Genomic DNA, 21,431 nt, shown 5'->3' with positions numbered 1-21,431 from the left:
CTTTTTACCTTTAACTTCTTTGAATGGATCTACAAAGGGCTCTCCCATGGAAACATAAACGTGAGCTTCACGGGGTATGTCTTCAGGCTTAAGGGCTTCCTTGCCATCTGCCAAGAACACTCTCCGTGCAGCCGCACTGAGACACAGCTTCTCAGTGCATTCCTCCAGCAACTGGAAGAGCATCACAGGTAAGGCAAAGTAGCCATGACAAAGCAACAAACTTCCACAAGACAAAAAGACAAGGCCAACTGGGTCATTTGCCAAGTGCAATAATACAGTAGTTATTTTCTAGCAGCTAAAAATATGAAAATAAAGGGTAAATCATACTGTAAGAATATCTAACCACTGTCTAATTTTATTTTTTAAACATTGCATGTTTAACAAATCTACAAAATATACAGTCATGGTATTGAGTTAATCAACTCGTGTATCAGCTACAGTTTCATATTAATTTTAAGAAAGGAAAGGAGTAAAATGCCTATGGATATGTGTATATAAAAGCAAATTGCAGATTCAGATACCTTCAAAGAAAATTTTAGCACAATAAATATCACTTTTCTCATTCTGCGTACTTCAAAAGGAGGAAGGGAGACCATAAAGCACTAGAAACTTTGGAACATTAATTACCAAGGCAATGGTTGGTGCAGTAATTTTGGCAAAGTTTGTTCTAGATCCATTTTTGTAAGCTGTTACTTTAATCACTCTTGGTTGAAGTTTATATCTGGGAGACAATCCTTGCAACTTCTGGCCTGACTTAAATTTTAGAGAGGAGAACTCTAAAGTGCTAAAGGGAGAAGAAAAAAAAAATACAAAAATTGGTGCATGTTGATGACTAAAAACTTTTTTAAATGCTGTCCTTTTGTTTTTCAAATATAAACACAATTGTTTCCACAAATATGAATATTCCTCTACAAATCATTTTATTGAATGATAATGTACTACTTAAGTATTCAAAAATGTACAACAAGGTGTTTTCCAGGACTGTTCATAAGTCATATTTTATTTATTTACTCATAAGATACCATAGCATTCATTTTAACATTTTGTATCTGAAAAATTATAATTAGATAAATTCTGCTATGTTCTGATAGCAAAAAGTTGTAATATAGTCATAATAGTGTGAAATATTAAAGGACTATGATTTTCTACAATGTTTATGAATTTTTTTTAAATACTTGAAATTCAGCTTGGTTAATATAATTAAACTTTGATTCAAACATTAATTATCTTGTCTGTATTTCAAACTGGCTGGAGTCAGTAGAAGTTCAGTTTTCTTGGTTTTATCTTCAGTCAAAACTAGCTTTAATTTTTATTATTTAGGGAAAAAATGCAATGGAAATTTGTTTTAACTGTTTGATTTGTAGAGATCTGGGTTTGATGTTGCCTCATGGCTGTGATCTGATGCTGTTTGATGTGTACAAATTTTGACTTCAGAATTCTCTAACTATTATTGTATAATTAATACAAAAGCAATGCTAACATTTTAAAATAAAAGAGTCAGGTAAGTTAAAAACTACAACATATCTAAATATTCAAACAACTAAAGCAATGAAAATCTTAATTTCTTTGCTTTTGATGCATTAATACTTTTTGTCCTTGAACACTTAGGGTAATAGTTGATAAAAATGTGAGAAGATGTATTTCTAATAAGTCCATTTCAGTTTGTTGTTGCTTCAAATCATTGGTTAAATATCAAAGGTACCTATTTCTACTTTAAGGAAATGTCTAGTAACTAGTATTAACTCCTAATTCTACTTTGAGTACTCTTCTCAGAGTTTTGATTACCCAGGTTGAAGTGCATCTCATATATTCCGAAGTGTAATTAAGAGCAACCTAACTCTGGTATTTTCAAAGGGAAAGACACCAGATAGAAATAAAGCCCAAGAAACATATTTTAATGTCTGAAACAGTCAACAGAATCACTATAACTTCTGCTCAAAAAAAAAAAAAAAAAAAAAGAGCTTCAACAGTTGGTTAAAGAGAACAAGAGTAGCTTTGATTACCTCAGTTGACCTGCTGGAGCACTGACGGGTCTGTTTTTCTTGGATGCTAACATAAAACAAGAATTGTTTTTACTGTTTGATTTGTAGAGGTCTGGGTTTGATATTTCCTCATGGCTGTGATCTGATGCTGTTTGATGTGTACAGCAATCTTGAAGGCTTGACCCTTCTGATACTACTGCTGAATGTAAAAGTCTTTGGGGGCCAAACTGCAGCTGCAAATAATCTTCAGTAGTTTTAATAACTGTTTTTGCCTGGGATGACATAGACTCCCTAAGAGAAACAACATGTGGAAGAGTACAGCAAATTGATTAGAATCACTCGATAATACTTACCATGAAATAACTACTTTTCAGCTAGATCTTACACAAAATACTACCAATTTCACCAGCTTTTCTTCCCCTAGGAAGTGGGCAATGCTTTTGAGTCCCCATTTGACAGACTTAAGAAATTGCAGCTCCGAGATGTTGAATGAACTTGCCCAGTACAATTAGCAGAGAGAGCATAGGAATTTGATCCCAAGCCTGTCCTAAAATAAAACCCATGCATATAATCATCAAGTTTTATTACTTTTCTTCATTAGAAATTGTGTAATGCTTAGAAAAAATAAGTAGAATTTTAAATATTAGATTCACTAATAATTAAGTAATAATTCTCTGGGTATTAGATCATTCAGGATCTAAAGAGATATAGTCCCTACTCTCAAGAAACTTGCAAACTATCCTCCCAGGGTGAAAATATGTTTAAAAATGCAAAAACAGGCTGGATGGGAATGCTTAGTGGTTAAGGCACTTGCCTGCAAAGCCTAAGAACCCATCTTCAACTCTCCAGATCCCACATAAACCAGACACACAATGTACCAGGGGCTCTGGCATGCCAAACCTTTCTTTCTCTCTCACTCTCACTCTTGCTTTCTTGCATAAAAATAAAAATAAATATTCCCCATATTCCCCAATGAGGAGGGTCCGTGCAGAGGGGGGAAGACTAGGAGGAGGCTAACAATGGTACCAACATGACTTTATACACTATGTACATAACTAATAAAAATGAAAAAATAATAAAGAATTTGCTGAAACCTGGTTTAAAATGATTACATAGGGTGGTGGTGCATGCCTTTAATCCCAACACTCAGGAAGCAGAGGTAGGAGGATTGCCCTAGTTCGAGGCCACCCTGAGACTACATAGTGAATTACACGTCAGCCTGGGCTAGAGTGAGACCCTAAAAAAAAAAAAAAAAAAAAAAAAACTTGATCAGGAAGGAAACTGATAGAGCTGGATTAGGTGACTGACTCATTCCGATGGTTCAGGACTGTCCTGGTTTGGCACTGCAAGTCACACGTCCCCAGAACATCCTCAGTCTCAGACAAACTAGGATAATTGGTCACCCCTCCCCCAGTATTGAAGCTGAAAGAATGGCACTTAGATGGACAGCGATGTGTGGACAGAGAGCCATAGGACCTGGGACAAAATGTAAACAGCAAGTTACAAAGATTGAGAGTTTACTGGCTTAATACAATGAAACAAGCTTCAACATATTTGAAAAACTCAAGGTGTGTAATGTGACTAGCCATCTGGGTAAAGTAATATGTTACTTCAGTTGGGACTACATTAACATTTGCCAAATTTGCTTCTTTTCATTTGCAAATCACTCAATAATTCTGATATGTAACTCCTACCCAACACACACACACTCACACACACACACACACACGCACACATGCACATTAAATTAACATGTTCAGAATCAAAAATTCAGGAAGGTTGGTCCTTCTTCCAAAGCTTTTATTCCACAAATATCATCATTGTGGTAACATTACTCTGTCTTGCCTTCTTTATGCCCACAAATGTGGAAACCATTTGATTACCTTCTCAAAGTAATACAGAAAAAAATCTCTATACTGTATGAACATGCACATGCATGTGGGTGTTGTGTCACAAAGAATCAACAGGGACTACAATCTTGAAAGCTAAGCTGCTGTATTCAATTGTTGTCACAGGCTTCTATCATTGTCTACCATGGATTGAGCACATGAGAGAGGACTGGCCTCCCTCCATTCTGAAGATCACCAAGGCTCAAGACTAGTGAACATCTTGAAGAGATCATTGGACTTTGGCCTAAGTGAGATCTCCCTTTAGACCCCTGAGCTACAGTGATTTTGGCAATGCCAGTGAGGGGCAATGTGCGGCATTTGTCAGGTCACAATGTCACTGTTCCTGCCACAACAGCAACAGAGCTGCACATGGATATTGTGGTGGTTTGAATCATATGTCTCGTGTAAAACGTATGTGTTTTGAATGGTTGATACACAGCTGATAGCAATTTGGGAGTTGAAGTCTTGCTGAAGCAGGTGTTTTGTTGAGGGCGTGCTTATGGGTGTTATAGGCAGCACCCCTTTCCAGAATCAGGCTCATTTTCATGCTGCTATTGTCCACCTGATGTTGGCAATGAGATGGTGTGCAGCCTTGGGCCGTCATCTTTTTCCCTGACATAATGAAGCTTCCCCTCAAGACTGTAAGCCAAAATAAACAATTTTCCTTCTGTTGCAGACAGGTTTACATTTACAGGCAGTTTTACATTTACCTGACCAAGAGCAGCTTGTGGGCAAAAGGGGGAAGCTCCATGATGGCAGGGGGAAATGATGGCATGAACAGAGGATGGACATCACATTCTGGCCAATATCAGGTGGACAACAATAACAGGAGAGTGTGCCAAACACTGGCAAGAGGAAACTAGCTATACCACCCATAAGCCCATCCCCAATAGTACACTGCCTCCAGGAGGATTCAATTCCCAAATTGCGATCAGCTGGAGACCTAGCATTTGGAAGACCTAAGTTTATTGGGGACACCTGAATCAAACCACCACACCTTCTATCAGCTGCTTTCATGCAGTGTTTTGTCCCAGCAATAAGGAGGTAACTACAATAGTCACAAAGCTCAGGGACAAGAAAAGATTCACAAAACTCATAAATAGTTCCCAGGTGTACACATAAAAGATATTGGAAAAGAAATTTTCATGTAAAGAAAACAAAAGAAATTCCCAACTTAAAGGATATATCTTGGGCTAGAGTGATGGTTTCGTGGTTAACGCACTTGCCTGCAAAGCCTAAGGATCCAGGTACAATTCTCCAGTACCCATATAAGCCAGATGTACAAGGTGGCACATGTGCCTAGAGTTTTATTGCAGTAGCCAGAGACTCTTACATTCCCATTCTCTCTATCTACCTTCTCTCTCTCTCAAATAAAGAAATAAATATTTTTAAAATGATATTATTTTTTAAATGAATGTGATATGTTGCCTGTCGAATATTTTAATAAATATACTAATGATTATGATATTATAATTTATTAACCCACTGCCACAAAGCAAAAGATTATATTTACAGATTTCAAAGTTTTAGTCATATCTTTAATACACATTTTGTCTTTTAATGTAACAGTTTATAGGTCTACACTCTTCCCTGATCAAAAGCCAATCAGAGCACTCCATATACAGTTGGATTTGGCCAATGATGCTCGTCCCAACTAGATGCCTAATTTATGTTAAAGTTATAAGAATACACTATCCCAGGGTCTGGGAGATGGCTTGTTTGCAAAGCCTGGCAGCCTGGGTTCAATTTCCAAGCTACCCATATAAAGCCAGCTGCAAAAAGTGACACTGGCCTCTGCACCTCTCTCTCTCTCTCTCTCTCTCTCTCTCTCTCTCTCTCTCTCTCTGTCTCTCAAATAAATAAATAAAAATAAAGTTTAAAAATAATTTTAAAAAGAGGACTGGAGAGATGACTTAGTGGTTAAGGTGTTTGCCTGCAAAGTCAAAGGACGTTGGTTTGATTCCCCAGAACCCACATAAGCCAGATGCACAAGGGGGTACATGCATCTGGAGGTTGGTTACAGTGGCTGGAGGCTCTGGCGCACCCATTCTCTCTATCCCTCTATTTGCCTCTTCCTCTCTGTCTCTGTCTCTCTCTCTCAAATAAATAAATAAAAATGAAGTTTAAAAAAGTGGCACAAGCATCTGGCATTCATTCAGAGGACCTAGTATATCATTCCCCCCTCACACACACAGGCACATGCAAATGAATTTATATATGTGTGTATATGTATATTTATATATATAATTAATTTGTATGTGCATGTGAGGGGGAGTGATACACCATCTATATATATTGGTTTTTCAAGGTAGGGTCTCACTCTAGCCCAGGCTGACCTGGAATTCACTATGTAGTCTCAGGGTGGCCTTGAACTCATGGCAATCCTCATATCTTTACCTCCCAAGGGCTGGGATTAAAGGCCATGCCACCACGCCTGGCTCTGAATTAAATTTTTAAAACTTTATTTTTTTTTAATATTTATTTATTTATTTATTTGAGAGTGACAGACACAGAGAGAAAGACAGATAGAGGGAGAGAGAGAGAATGGGCGCGCCAGGGCTTCCAGCCTCTGCAAACGAACTCCAGACGCGTGCGCCCCCTTGTGCATCTGGCTAACGTGGGACCTGGGGAATCGAGCCTCGAACCGGGGTCCTTAGGCTTCACAGGAAAGCGCTTAACCGCTAAGCCATCTCTCCAGCACTGAATTAAATTTTTAAAACAGAAACAAAACACAGGATTAAGAGATTGCTCAGTGGTTAAAGGTGCTTGTGTGTAAAGCTTGCTAGTCTGGGTTCAATTCCATAGTGCCCATGTAAAGTCAGACACACAAAGTGATGCTTATGTCTGGAGTTTGTTTGCAGCTGAAAAGGGGCCTGATGTTCCCATTCTCTTTCTCTCATAAATAAATTTATTAATTTTTTTACAAAAAGAAAGCAATCCATATCCAAGTTGCCATGCAGATTGCCCACTTAGAACCCCTTAGAGCTTGAACAGTTTTCTGCTTTACTTTCTAAAACAAATGTTAACTTACCTTTCCATGTGTGTACACTTGGTAATTATTTGCTAGTTGTAAGACAAGAGCTCCAGAGTCACTGCGTTGGGGAATTAGAATATCATACACTCAGGCCCCTAAGATATGCCTAGAAAGGTTTTGACACTTTCAAATCCTGACAACAGTACTGTAGTTCTACATCTAGACTTTGGACCAATTGGCTCAGTAGTCTGTTACTAATGTTGGCCCAATGGATCAAAAGTTAAGGTTGGGGCTGGAGAGATGGCTTAGCGGTTAAGCGCTTGCCTGTGAAGCCTAAGGACCCCGGTTCGAGGCTCGATTCTCCAGGTCCCACGTTAGCCAGATGCACAAGGGGGCGCACGCGTCTGGAGTTCGTTTGCAGAGGCTGGAAGCCCTGGCGCGCCCATTCTCTCTCTCCCTCTATCTGTCTTTCTCTCTGTGTCTGTCGCTCTCAAATAAATAAATAAAATTTAAAAAAAAAAAAGTTAAGGTTGACCTACTTGATGTCAATCTTAAGGGTAAGGAATGTAAACCAAATATCTGCGAGTATGTAATAATACTTCATATGCCTTTAAAAATCCTTCCCACTTATTTCTGAGAGTTCCCAAAGTGGCATGTTACCGATGCCTTAAAGTTCCTTGTAAGTCTGTATTAAAACTTGATAGGTGAGGGCTGAAGAGATGGCTCAGTGGTCAAGCTGCTTACCTGTAAGACCTAATGACCCAGTTTCAATTCTTCAGTACCCACATAGTGCCATATGCACAAAGTGAAGCATGCATCTGCAGTTTGTATGCAGTAATAGAAGGCCCTGGCATTCCCTGTCTCTCTCCCCTCTCTCTCATACTCTCACTCATGTTCTCACTCTCTGCTTACAAATAAATAAAATATTTAAAACACTTGATAGGTGAGTCACAGCTGTTTCACATGACTCCTTCCCCTTACCTCCTCATGCATGGTATGAACAATGAAAGCCATACCAAAGTGTTGCTTCAGCGTGTTCCCAAACATTACAATGCTTGGGATACCACAACAGTGCAATGGTGAGAAAAGACACCTCTCTAATCCTACCCTAGACTAAGTCATCTATACCTGGAAGTTCTCATGTTATGAGCAGAGTCCCAGGGAGTCTTCCCTAAACAGTTTCTTCAGTTTGGACCCCTTAACATCCCAGTTACAGGGACTGCATTGAGTCCATGAGACCAGACAAGGAAGAAATTTCATATAATTATTTCTATATTGATTATGATAATATAATCAGTGCTGGAGGGACAGTTTAGCAGTTAAGGCATTTTCCTGCAAAGCCAAAAGACCCAGGTTAGATTCCCCAGGACCCACGTTAGCCAGATGCACAAGGGGGTGCACATGTCTGGAGTTCATTTTCAGTGGCTGGAGGCCCTGGAGTGCCCATTCTCTCTCTCTCTCTCTCTCTCTCTCTCTCTCTCTCTCTCTCTCTCTCTCTCTCTCTCTCTCCCCCCCCCCTCTCTACACTCTTCCTCTGCCAAATAAATAAATAAAAATAAAATATTTTAAAATATAATTAATAATAATAGCTAATGCCTATAATAGCACTAATTTATGTCAGTGTTCTAAGCACCTCATTATTTAATCCTCACAATAGCTCTATTACAAATACATAGAGATTTACACCCCTTTCACAGATGAATAAGCTAAGGTCATTAGTATCTTGTCAAAGAACACATAGCAGGTAGGGGTCAGAGACAGGACTCAAATATGTCCAGGTTGGCTTTTGAATCTCTACTTAACTGTCATCCTATAATACTGCTTAATAGTTCTTAGCTTTCTTGCTTTGAATTATCTAGCAAAAATGGAAGCTCCTATTTTTTTTTCTTTTTTTTTTTTAAATGTAGCTACTTGTTCCCAGGCATTTTTGTTCACTTGCTTGTTTTTTGTTGTTGTTGTTGTATATTTTTATTTATTTATTTTTAAAAAATATTTTATACATTTTATTTATTTATTTGAGAGCAACAGACAGAAAGAGAATGAGGCAGAGAGAGAGAGAGAGAGAGAGAGAGAGAGAGAGAGAGAGAGAGGATGGGTGCTCCAGGGCCTCCAGCCACTGCCAACAAACTCCAGACGCATGCGCCCCCTTGTGCATCTGGCTAACGTGGGTCCTGGGGAATCAAGCCTCGAACCGGGATCCTTAGGCTTCACAGGCAAGCGCTTAACCGCTAAGCCATCTCTCCAGCCCAAACATATATATATTTTTGAGACAAGGTCTCTCTTTGAACCTAAAACTCACCAACTCAGCTAGACAAGCTAGCCAGAAAACCCTTAGGGATTTTCCTGCTTCCACCTGCCCAACACTGAGGTTACAGGTGCACACCACCATTATCAGCATGTGCAAGGGACTCATGTACTTTACCCACTGAACCATCTCCTCAGCCCCCAAAATTCAGGCTTATTCAAGTGAATGTTACCTCTAAACATGTGTGTGTACATATATATATATGTGCACATAGTTCTCCTCTCAAACCTAGGTTTTGTCCTTTGAGGATTTACCTGTCATATATAATATATATTCACACAGTTATTCTCTTCAGCAAGATATTCTATGAGTTGGAAAATTGAGTCTGTTTGCATTAATGTATTTACTGATACATTTGACTGTATATAAGCTCCCTGTGGCTGTTCCCACTAGCTGGGAGGCCCAGGCATCTGATGAAACATTATTTATGTTATGTCTGTGAGGGAGTTTCCAAAAGAGATAAACATTTGAGTTGATGAACCAAGGAATGCAAGTAGGCATTATCTAATCTGTTGAGGGCCTGAGTGTATCAAAACAGCAAGTAAAGGTTAGATTCTCACTTCCTTCAAACAATAGCTTTAGGAGGAACACAATTTTCTCCTGACCTTGGCACTCTTGGTTCTCAGTTCTTCAGACTCAAAATGAAATTAATACCATCTTCCTAATGGATCTCAGGCCTTCTAACACCACCACTGGTATGTGCAGGTCTCCAGCTTGCACACAGAAAATTATGGAACCTCTATAGCTCCAAATCTTATTCTCCCTCTTGCACTCTCTCTCTCTCTCTTTTCTCTCTGTTTTTCTCTCCCCCTCTCTGCATCTACCTCTGTCTATATGTATATCGTTGTCAATGATACCCTATTGATTTTGTTTCTCTGGAGAACACTATGTTGTATTTCATATTTGTTCTATGATCCTTTTCACTTTTTAAATCTTCTTTTAGATTACTTTATTATATCATTATATATATATATATGTATGTATATATATATATATATTCTGTATATGTTATATGCTAACTTTTTACTGGCTACCATAGTAATTACAATATGGACCTTGTCTTTCTAAACTTTAATATGGATTTCTAATGTATTACATTCCAGATGATACAAGAACTTCAACACATCTCATTGCTCCTTCAGGAGCTGCGGAGCAATATTTCTTCATTCATTCATATCTTTCTTGTATAATACTTGTGTAACTTGTCATTAAAGGTTCCTATCTTCATGCAGAAAGCTCAACTCCAAAATTTTACCTTGGGCTTAGGGGCTTTGCATCATGACCTCTTTATACTTTTTGTGAACTATTAATCAGTATACTTACATTATAACTTAGATCTAAGTATGTTACAGCTATCTATTTTAAATGCATTAAGCTTCCTGATAGTTCCACTGGATTTTTTCTGATACTTAATTTCAGTTTTACTTACCCTAGACAGGTATAGTTAATTTCCATGTGGTCTCATAAACAAGTTGTTCTACAAAAATCATCTTTTTTCTTTAAGAAAAAAAATTAGCCAGTTGTGGTGGCTCACACCTTTAACCCAGCACTTAAGAAGCAGAGATAGGAAGATTGCTGTGAGCTCAAGGCCAGCCTGAGACTATAGAGTTAATTCCAGGTCAGCCTGGGCTAAAGTTAGATACTACATCAAAAGAAAAACAAAACAAAAACCTAACTTTATTCTGACCTTTTAAAGATATGTTCTACAACACATTAGAATGTGGATGGTTTTATAATAAATTTTTCCTTTTAACATTTCTGTGCCAGCCTACTCAACTTATCTTATAAGGCTGTAATACATCTCTACTGCAAATTTCTATTATATTTATAAGTAATTCACAAATAGTTTTATTCTTCAATAAGATTTCTCTGCTACAGTCATATATAGAAAGTTATTCCCCAACCCATGTATCCTGGTAGATTTGATGGTTAGAATCACATCTTATTGATTATCTCCAATCAACTAAAATGCTGGTCATCAATTTCTGCCAATTATTTCACTTAATAATTGTATGATTTACTCTTTACTATGGGATACAAACATTTTTTAAAGTCTCAAAACACAAATGTAACTAGCAGTGACAGAAGATCCCGTGAAGCTTTGTGAAAATTCCTGACTTGCAGAAATGGTGTCAAAAGAGAGACATCACTTTAAGCTATCAACTCTTTGAAAATTTTGTTGCATGAGAATAGAAAGCTAATGTGATGGGAAATAATCAGTAGGTAGATAGCTAAGTAAACTTTGTTTTGGTTGTTGTGCTTTATTAACTCATTAATTTCAATGCAGTGGAAGGAGGCCCTGGTACACCCATGTGTTCTCTCGTTCTTTTCTCTCCCTCACTTCACACACACACACACACACACACACACACACACACACACACACAAATAAGTAAATAAATATTCTAAAAATTAACAAACATCTACAAAAATTCTCTCTTGCCATGTAATGAAATCTCATTAGATTTACAGTCAATACATAGAAGTTATATGGAGCAGTTTACAAGCTGGGAGGAGTACTTGGAACCATACCAAAATTCTGCCTTCCACATGAACTATAAGATTATCCAGTTTTAATTATCTTTTTGTATATTAATTTGAGATCCAAATACTGCATTTTATGAGCAACTCAAATGAAATTATTTCTGATTAAATTTTCATTATTAAATGTTGAGAATACTGTGTCTTATGGCAAATCCAATAATATACTAAGAAATTTCTCTCTTCATACTATTGGGTAAAATTACCACCTAAATATTTTAAAGGGAGGAATACCTGTATTATATAAATGTTCTGGTATTATTTTTTTTAACTCTATCAATCTTTTTTTTTTAAATTTATTTATTTGAGAGCGCAGACACAGAGAGAAAGACAGAGAAAGAGAGAGAGAGAATGGGCGCGCCAGGGCTTCCAGCCTCTGCAAACGAACTCCAGACGCGTGCGCCCCCTTGTGCATCTGGCTAACGTGGGACCTGGGGAACCGAGCCTCGAACCGGGGTCCTTAGGCTTCACAGGCAAGCACTTAACTGCTAAGCCATCTCTCCAGCCCAAAATGTGTAGCCCAGGCTGGCCTCGAACTCCTGATCCTCCTGCCTCTGCCTCTTCAGCAACATCCTACCGGTGTGCGCCACCACAACCGGCTGGTATTATTTTTATCAGTTCATATGACTTATCATCATGGGACTTAGTCGTGGCGGAGCCATCTCCCCATTCCCAATCATAGTTTATAAATAACTTTTAAAAAGATCCTTTTGGAAATTTGAGTAATTATTCAGGAATTAATTCATGAAAAACATATGGTTATGCATGTATATAAAATATGTAAATATGTGCTTGGAGGAGAATAGAATAAATCATATCAAATTTTAACCTTAAAGCAGCAGGCAGATAAAAACCTATAACTAAATATTATGACTTTGGGAAAATTAATGTTTTTTTCCAATAATTTGGCTATATAATGAATATAATGATTGAAGAATTACAAGATCTTAGCTACATTTTCTCCTTGTTTTAAACAAGAGTACCAGTCACCTACATTTAACTTTTATTAAGTTCAAAAGAATTAACTGCAATCCATTTAAACATTGTAGAATTTTCAACCCCTTTGATATTCCATGCTAATATTTAACAAGCTTGGAATTTTCATTGAATCCCTAAAATTTTCATTAAATCTAATTTAATATTTTTGCTTCACAAAACAGCAGCTAAATCAAGACATGAAGTCTAAAAATATTTTTAAACTGCTTAGGAAAAAAGTAAGTAGGGTAAAAAACTCACAACCCATGATAAAAACAGATGAGGGGCTGAAGGTATAGCCCAGTGGAGGAGGAGTGCTTGCCTAGCATGCACAAGTCCCTGGGTCAGATCCCAAGCACCACAAGCAAACAGACATACAAACACTGAAATAGAGTAATGAAAGGAATCTTGCTCTCTCTGCTCATTATCTCTATTTTAATAGCATTAGTAAACCTTTAGGGGCTTATAGTAATTTTGGAAAAACTCCTAATACAATTATGCTTATTCTCACAGCAAGAATGTCTACCAGTGGGACCATTCACTGCCCTACAAACTCTTCAGTTATAACTGTAATGAAATTGTCTGCATGTCTATGTGCCTTTATGAGTGGTGTTCATTCAGCTTATATACACTTAGGAATGTATTTCCTTCAACAAGCGTTTAATGCTAATCTGAATTCAGGACTTATTTTCTGGAGCTTCTTCCATTAAAATAGTAATGATGTAATGGAAGACAGTAATGTTTAAACTGATAGCCACACTGTAAATTTATGAGTATTAATTGTGATCAACTGTAATAAAAAGTTCCTGGTTACTACTTGTAGAAATTCAGGGTTTAGGAGCATAAAAAAGTTGTCACGAGCTGGGTATAATGGCACACCCCTATCCCAGTGCTACTGAGAGTTTGAGGTCAGACAGATCTAAGTAGTGAAACCATGTCTCGAAACATGACAAGCATTGGGGATATAGCTCAGGGAAGAACATTTAAATAGCATGGCTCAAGTCTCTAGGATTGACCCCTAGCACTGAGGATAATGGAGGGTGTGAGTGGCACCTCTGTATATTGTTTACCTACTGCTGTGGTTGCTTTACTTGTCACATGTTTGGAGATGATTCATAATCCATTAAGCAAGGGTAAAATCCTTGGATTCATATCATTTATACTTCCAAAGAACCTCAACCAGTAATTTACATGCAGAAGTTGTTCTTTGACAATTAGGACAATAAACAAAAATGTGTCACAAAATACCAGTAACAAACAAACCTTCAAGAAATAAATACAAAAGAATTGAAGCCTAAAGTTCTCTCAAGTAATGCTATTATTGGTCTAATCATCATTTCCCTCCACTTTTGCTTAGATAAAAAAACAAATCATGGGGCTGGAGAGATGGCTTAGCTGTTAAGCACTTGCCTGTAAAGCCTAAGGACACTGGTTCAAGGCTCGATTCCCCAGTGCCCACGTTAGCCAGATGCACAAGGGGGCGCACACATCTAGAGTTCGTTTGCAGCAGCTGGAGGCCCTGGCGCACCCATTCTCTCCCTCTCTCTCAATCTCTCTCTCTCTCTCTCTCTCTCTCTGCCTCTTTCTCTCTCTGTCTCTCTCAAATGAATAAATAAATAAATAAAAATTAAAAATAAATAAATCATGCTTGGGACTCTTCCTGTTTATGTGCTCAATAGAAGATAGCCTCTGATCATGCTCATGGGCAAGTATCAATAGTCTAAAGCCAGAGATGGTAACATCATCTCCCTTGTCCCTGGTGTTTCAATAATCTGCTTGTTATTTACTTTTAACCAACAAGATAGGAAAGTCTTCTGGGAAAAGTTTTTATTTTTATTTGTTTCGTTTGGGTTTTGTTTGTCCTAACAAGAAATAAATAATTGATTAACCATCCTTCTTTGATGCACTGTTGAGTGAACATGAAAGCAAGAAGGGTAAAACCAAGGAAATGGATAATACCACAAGGACTAAATTAGAACCAGCAATACCACTGAATTTCACCTTACAACTAGTCTCTCTCTCTCTCTCTCTCTCTCTCTTTCTCTCAAGTTCTTATTAAGTAAGATAATGGAAAGTTCCTCACTTAAGTTGCTTTCTGTTATATTTCACTGTAAGTAGCTTACATAGAGAAAGCTACACTAAATATAATGAATGCACTTTTAATGTAATATAATTAATAATATAATTATCATCTCCTACTTAGTTGTATTAAATTTTATGAATTTTGAATCAAATATATGATAGGAAGAAATGGAAGCCAATTTATTTTTCAAAAATTCAACTTTATCTTAATTACAAACATGTCACAGGAATTTTTAAACATAAGCATAAAATGACATGAAATTTTTAATCATAAAACCCTTTTTTGAAGCACAAAGCATTCTTGATAAATTCAGAGTGTGTGGCTACTTTGACAGACTGTGGCTTCATGACAAATATGTAGGTCTGACTTAGCACAGAGTTTGGATGTGAATTCAACAGCAGGATAATGACAGTTGCCAAGGATTTGTACTTGCTGTCAGCTCATACCAGTGCTGCCTGTCAAAATGTCTCTTTTTCTTATACAAAAGCCATAGAATTTTTATGGATAGCAATTACTTACAATATACAATAAAGTACATCAAATCTAACAAGCACTCTTTAGCCCTTCATTATTTGGTAGACTCTTTGTAAAATGTAGTCAACCATTTTCATCTAAATTATTTATTTATACTATATATTTGACAAACATGTATTTCTTGCTTTCTATTCTAATGACATTTAAACCTTTTTAAAGAATTATGTGGTTTTTAAATGTTATAATTTGTAAAACTTCGCTTTATTCTATTATCATTTTAATGGCAATTAAACCTTCTAATTGGAATATAGACAAACAAGAATATAAAAATACAAAGGAAAATGATCATAAATAGTTCCAATTATTAAAATACTAGAAAGCAATAAAACTCCAAATATATTCAGTGAATGCTTTTTTTGTAAAAATTCCTAAATACATAAGGTGCAAAAATTTCATTAAATCTTATCCCGTCTTTCCTCAGTGTGCTTAAATAACCTCCAAAGATAGAAAGAACTTTCTATAATTTTTCTGATGTTATTTAAACATCAAAAAAGTGATTATAATAATAAAGGCAAACAATCCCCTCTAACAATGAAAAAAGTATAATTCTGACTCATGATAAAGGTCTTCTAGTTTCAGAGACATTTCAGATCATCTTAAAACATATGTCAACGCATACATACCACAGAAAAAAAGATATTTTTATAGAAGAAGGAAATTCCAAGCAAGAACAAGTCTTAAGATTCTTTTTAAAAAATATTTTTATTTATTTGAGAAAGAGAAGAGAGGAGGGAAGGCAGCAGATAAAGAGAAAGAATGGGCACACCAGGGCCTCTTGCCACCACTGCAAACAAACTCCAGGTGCCCGTCCCATCTTGTGCATCTGGCTTTATGTGGGCACTAGGGTACCAAACCTGGGACCTTGGGCTTTGCAGTCAAGTGCCTTAACTGCTGGGCAACCTCTCCAGCCCCAAATCTTAAGATGTTTAAAGACTCATGTGAATATAGGATCAGTATAGGATCGGGAGATAAAACATTCCATCTAAAAGAAAAATATATATTTTCACATGTGCAAAAGATTAAAGATATATATAAGGTATATATCAAATCTAAAATAAGATAAAATTATAGATTTTTTATCTTTCCAGAAGAAATTTATAGATTTTTTAAAATTTTTTTGTTCATTCTTATTTATTTGAGAGTGACAGAGAGAAAGAGAGAATGGGAACTCCAGGGCCTCCAGACACTGCAAATGAACTCCAGACGAGTGCACCCCTTTGTGTATCTGGCTAACGTGGGTCCTGAGGAACCAAGCCTCAAACTGGGGTCCTTAGGCTTCATAGGCAAGCGCTTAACTGCTAAGCCATCTCTCCAGCCCAAAATTTATAGATATTTTATAAAACTTCCAGAAGAAATAAATTTTCAAAGAAAAATAATCTAGTCTTTATCATTTTTAAGGGAAAGAATATACTGATATCTAGTTTTGTAGATTTTTTAAAGGATTTAAGCCTTTAAAGTGTGAAAAAATAAAAATTTGGGAAAATGTGATGAGTCAGGCAATAGTAAGAGAATTGCCTTGCTTTGTTCATTTTTGCTGACACCCAGTACATAATGGTAATCAGCAGCTCATCTTTGGAATAATGGAGTTATTGAACTCAAACTATCCTTACAAAAAGTTATAGCAAATGCTTATATCTGAAAAACAGATTCAAGCCTCATTCCAAATAAAATACACAGGATAAGTAAAATGGCCTTTTGTGCACATGTGTATGTATTAATATGTATGCAGATGTATATGGGTTTCTGTGTGTATGGGTGTAGGCCAGAGGACAACCTTGGGTATTGCAAGGATGTCTACCTTCTTTGAGATAGGGTGTCTCATTGGTCTAGAGGTCACCAATTAAGCTAGATTGGCTGGCCAGTGGGTCCCAAGGATGCCGTTGTATCAGCCTCCCCACACTAGGATTATAGGTGCCCACCCCTTTGTCCCCATCTTGAGCTCTGGGAACTGAAGTCCTCATGTTTGCAAGGCAAGTGCTTCACTGACTAAGCTGTCTCTATAGCCTCCAAGGTGCATTTTTTAAAAGTGACTGAATATATAATGGGCCACTCATATCCTTGAAAGCCAGGTTTTTTTCCAAAAATGTATGCACTGAATAAGTTATAACATTGTTTTAAAAACCTACTTAAGTCTTAAAGTATAGAGAGCAATTTGTCTGCTCAGAGAACTGTATAAGTTGACAATACACTGTCAGTAAGCTAATACATACTGTAACTTTCCATTATAAAAATTATGAAACTATATTACTAACATGATTGACAGGTAAAAAAAATCATTAAAGCAAGATATGTGAGGGGCAGAAATAGATATTATTTATGACTTCCTCAAGTAGATATTGCAATGGTACTTTAGAAATCTTCCACAACAGCATTGGATTCTGTTACTAAGTAATTTTGTCTTAAAGGCTGGCACCATGTTCTGGGTCACCTGAGAAGACAACATACCATAACTGTGTAGGAATAGTCTCCTATTGCTCAGCTTTGCTGGAAGTCTCTAGAGGAATGATTTAGATTTCTCTTGTCATTGACCTTCAAGTGGTCAAATGATAAGATCTAGCCCAACTGACATAGTTGGTGTGTTTTCTTGTGGAAGCAGGAATTGGCAAAGCAGTTCTCATTCTGTTACAATCAAATATAGAGAAAAAAGATGTATTGATAATATAAATATAATAAAATGTAAATTATTTAATTAGATAATAACTGACATAGAACTGCTACTATGAATATACTCAACATGTACATAGATATATCTGTTATAATACAATATGAAACCACAGTAGAACAGAAGAGAGATAGGTTGAAAAGAAGGGATTGAGTAGAAGAGGGTTAGAGAGGAGAAAAGAGGGTGGTGGGAAATTATGACCATGGTATATTGTTTATGTGTATATATATAAATTTTATAAAATGCAAAAGTACAATGTGTTAATTAGTTAAGGAAAGCATAAACATTATGATATAAGTAAAGGAAAAAGAAATTATGTGTTAATAACTACTTCTCATAAATGGCAATAAAGGTGGTAGGAAAAAGGAAAACAAGAGCAAGAAAAGATAAGTTTTAACCTCAATGGCTTTACTCCTAGAGGAAATTGCTTCCCTCTGATTATCATATTAATGCCAAAATATTTTAGAATACCATTAGCCTCTATGAACTTGACCCCTCTGGGGTTGAAAGTCATCATTTTCTTTGTCATGAAAGTCAAAGGCCTGTGGGCATTATCTTCAGCTTCCCACTCAAGGCACATCATCATTAAAGTTGATAATGTGCAATGGAGACAGAACAGGGTTAGGATTTCAACAAAGAAACCAAAGAAGCAAGTTGTAACAAAACTGTACTAAGAAAAATATGACACTGAGAATTGCACCATGAGGAGAGTGCTGACATAGTAAAAAGAAAAAGAAAAGAAAAGAAAAACAGAGCCAAAGAGAACTATAATCAAAAGGAAGGGAAGGGAGGGGACTGAAATATGAAAGTACCTTTGGTTGTACCTGAAAAAACGAGTAATCACAAAGCACCTGGGGCTGGAGGCATGACTTGCTGAATAAAATGCTTGCTGTGCAGCATGAGTGCCTATATTGGGATCCCTCCCAACCCATGGAAAAGATAGAAGCTGTAGCAGGCATCTGCATGACAATGCAACTACAAAGAGAAGGAAGGTAGAGCCAGGAAAATCTCCTGGAGCTTGTGTAACAGCTATCCTGGAAAGTATAGGGTGAACAAGTGCCTTAAAGAGGTATGAAGTGAGGAATGATACTCAAGTCATCCTCTGACTCCACAAGTGCACATGACACACATGCCCCCGACTTGCACACAAGAACACACACTTATCATACATACACCATAACATAGTATGTAAACACATACTGTGTTAGAACTGGCATTTGTGTAAAGCGAATCCCATTAAGAAAATATTCTCAGGGCTGGAGAGAAGGCTCAGCAGTTAAAGGAGCTTGCTCACTAAACTTGAAGGCCTGGGTTCAATTCCCCAGTACCTGCATAAAGTCAGATGCACAGGGTGGCATATGTGTCTGGAGTTTCTTTGTAGTGGCAGGAGGCCTTGACATGATGCCCAAAGTCATATTCTCTCTTCAATCTCTCTCCCTCTCCTTACAAATAGAAATACATAAAAAATTAAAAAGAAAATATTCTCTGTCTTATTAGAAAGATCATGATCATGAACATCTTGTGTTCCTGCAATATAGAAATTCAAGGTATGCACTTAAAAATTACCTAGTCATCTAGTAAGTCTGGGGTATGAAAGATCTCATAGGAGTTAGAGATGGCTTAGCAGTTAAGGTGCTTGCCTGTAAAGCCTAAGGACTCAGGTTTGATTCCCCAGTACCCATATAAGCCAGATGTACAAGGTGGCACATGTATCTGGAATTCATTGCAGTGTCTGGAGACCCTGGTGTCCCCATTTTCTTTCTTTCTCTCTCTCTCTCTCTCTCTCTCTCTCAAATAAATAAATAAATATTTTTTTTTAAAAAAAAGATCTCAGTCAGGCATGGTGGCACATGCCTTTATTCCCAGCACTCAGGAGGCAGAGATAGGAGGATCACCATGAGTTCAACGCCACCCTGAGACTACGTAGTAAATTCCAGATCAGCCTGGGCTAGAGAGAGACCCTACCTCAGAAAACCAAAAAAAAAAAAAAAAAAAAAAAAAAAATTGCATAAACTGTTAGTATGATTCATAGCCCAGAGATTTTATAAGCAAATGTCCAAGATTAACTGAAAATCTAGATTTCCCTTTTACCTCCATCTAGTGACTTCAAAATCAAGCATACACTAAGATTGTTATAGAAAATAACCAGAAAATAACCCAAAAAGGAGAGTAACACAATTTCTAATTTATGAAAAAGTCTGCTTTGTGACTAGAATAGACTATTGGCATCACATTTAGCCAGCCAATAGATTATCAGCATGTTTACATGTTTCATTTCATACAAGGAATCTCAATTTTAAAACATTATATGAAAGTAGATGAGGGATTATTTGAAAAGAGAACATGAGCAGGAGGGATAAGAAATGGTAATGGAGGGTATGAATATAACCAAAGTATGTTATATGAGTTACAAACACAATTCAATAGCACTCATTATTTCATACACAATAAGTGATAATAAAACAAAATAAAAAATAACTTCAAAGTATTTTCACTTACTAACCCAGAAAAAATATGGGAGGGGAATGCCCTTGTCTTCTCTGCTGCATACATCTGTAAGTGCTGTAGAATTAGGTCTATTTGTGTTCAAACCATGTTTTTTCTACTTATTAGATGTGTGAGTTTAGTCAAATTAACACCCTAGATCTTTGTTTTCTCACTGATAAAAAAAGAAGGTGTTTAGAATGCTAGCTATCTATATATCTCTCAGGGTTGTTTTGAAGTAAAGTTGATAGAATACAGAGTAAGGGTAAGCAGAATGATTGGCACATGGCTGCTTAATTGATGTTATCATAATTACTGTCATTATTATTATTATTTGTTCAATTCATACCCCCAGAAACACATATTTATTACATTTTATATCCTTTCCTTTTACCATGAAGTAGAAAAGTAGGTGAATTCTAAAATAAGCAGCAACCTTCATAACCTGTCACATCTCCAAATTATCACTTTCACCAGATACTGAACAAACATTTACATACATAACCTTTTGTAAGCACATTTATTGTCTTCACAATTCCATTGAAGCTACTGAAATTACATTCTTACCCTGATGGAATGATTTGGAACATACCTGAGGACTGGAGGCACAGGGTTCTTATCCAGTTTTACTGAAGAGCTGCTTTGTTGGATCGCCTCCATTGCTTTAGTCAAGGCAGAGAAAGAATCTTGAACCAGTGCTTTCCTGTGAGCTTCTGATTCTATTTTGGCATTTTCAGCTAAGAATGATGGAGAACATTATTTCATTTAGATGTAAAGTCCTTCTGGATATCAACTTGAGGACAAGCATCAATCACTATTTACTTATCACCCTGTCCTAGAGTGAATAGCAATTACTAAAAGTGAAATTCGACTTTAAATTAACACTGATGAGAATGTAATAGAAGAAAAATTTGAGGGTAAGTTTATAAGTGGTATAATTCTATTTAATAAAGGAAAGATGATATATGTTGCACAACATATCAATTTTTAGTGTTTGCTATA

The 21,431-nt window shown here is 36.7% G+C and overlaps 1 protein-coding gene across 1 annotated transcript in view; it reads right to left on the bottom strand.

Annotated features, from left to right (window-relative positions):
* Positions 1-21,132, bottom strand: part of Dcdc1 (doublecortin domain containing 1) — a 485,885-nt gene extending 464,753 nt beyond the window's left edge. Inside the window, exons 1-4 of the mRNA XM_004660718.2 lie at positions 21,022-21,132; positions 2,004-2,273; positions 628-784; positions 9-171 (exon numbers count right to left, since the gene is read on the bottom strand). Coding sequence (XP_004660775.2) covers positions 9-171; positions 628-784; positions 2,004-2,273; positions 21,022-21,089 — 658 coding nt within the window. The 5' untranslated portion in view covers positions 21,090-21,132. The remainder of the gene's footprint in view (positions 1-8; positions 172-627; positions 785-2,003; positions 2,274-21,021) is intronic.
* Between the last annotated feature and the right edge of the window lie 299 nt (positions 21,133-21,431).

This window comes from Jaculus jaculus, chromosome 8, assembly GCF_020740685.1.
Source record: "Jaculus jaculus isolate mJacJac1 chromosome 8, mJacJac1.mat.Y.cur, whole genome shotgun sequence".
NCBI lineage: Eukaryota > Metazoa > Chordata > Mammalia > Rodentia > Dipodidae > Jaculus > Jaculus jaculus.
The sequence above is the reverse complement of the archived record's forward strand: the minus strand, read 5'-3'. Positions and strand labels throughout refer to the sequence as shown.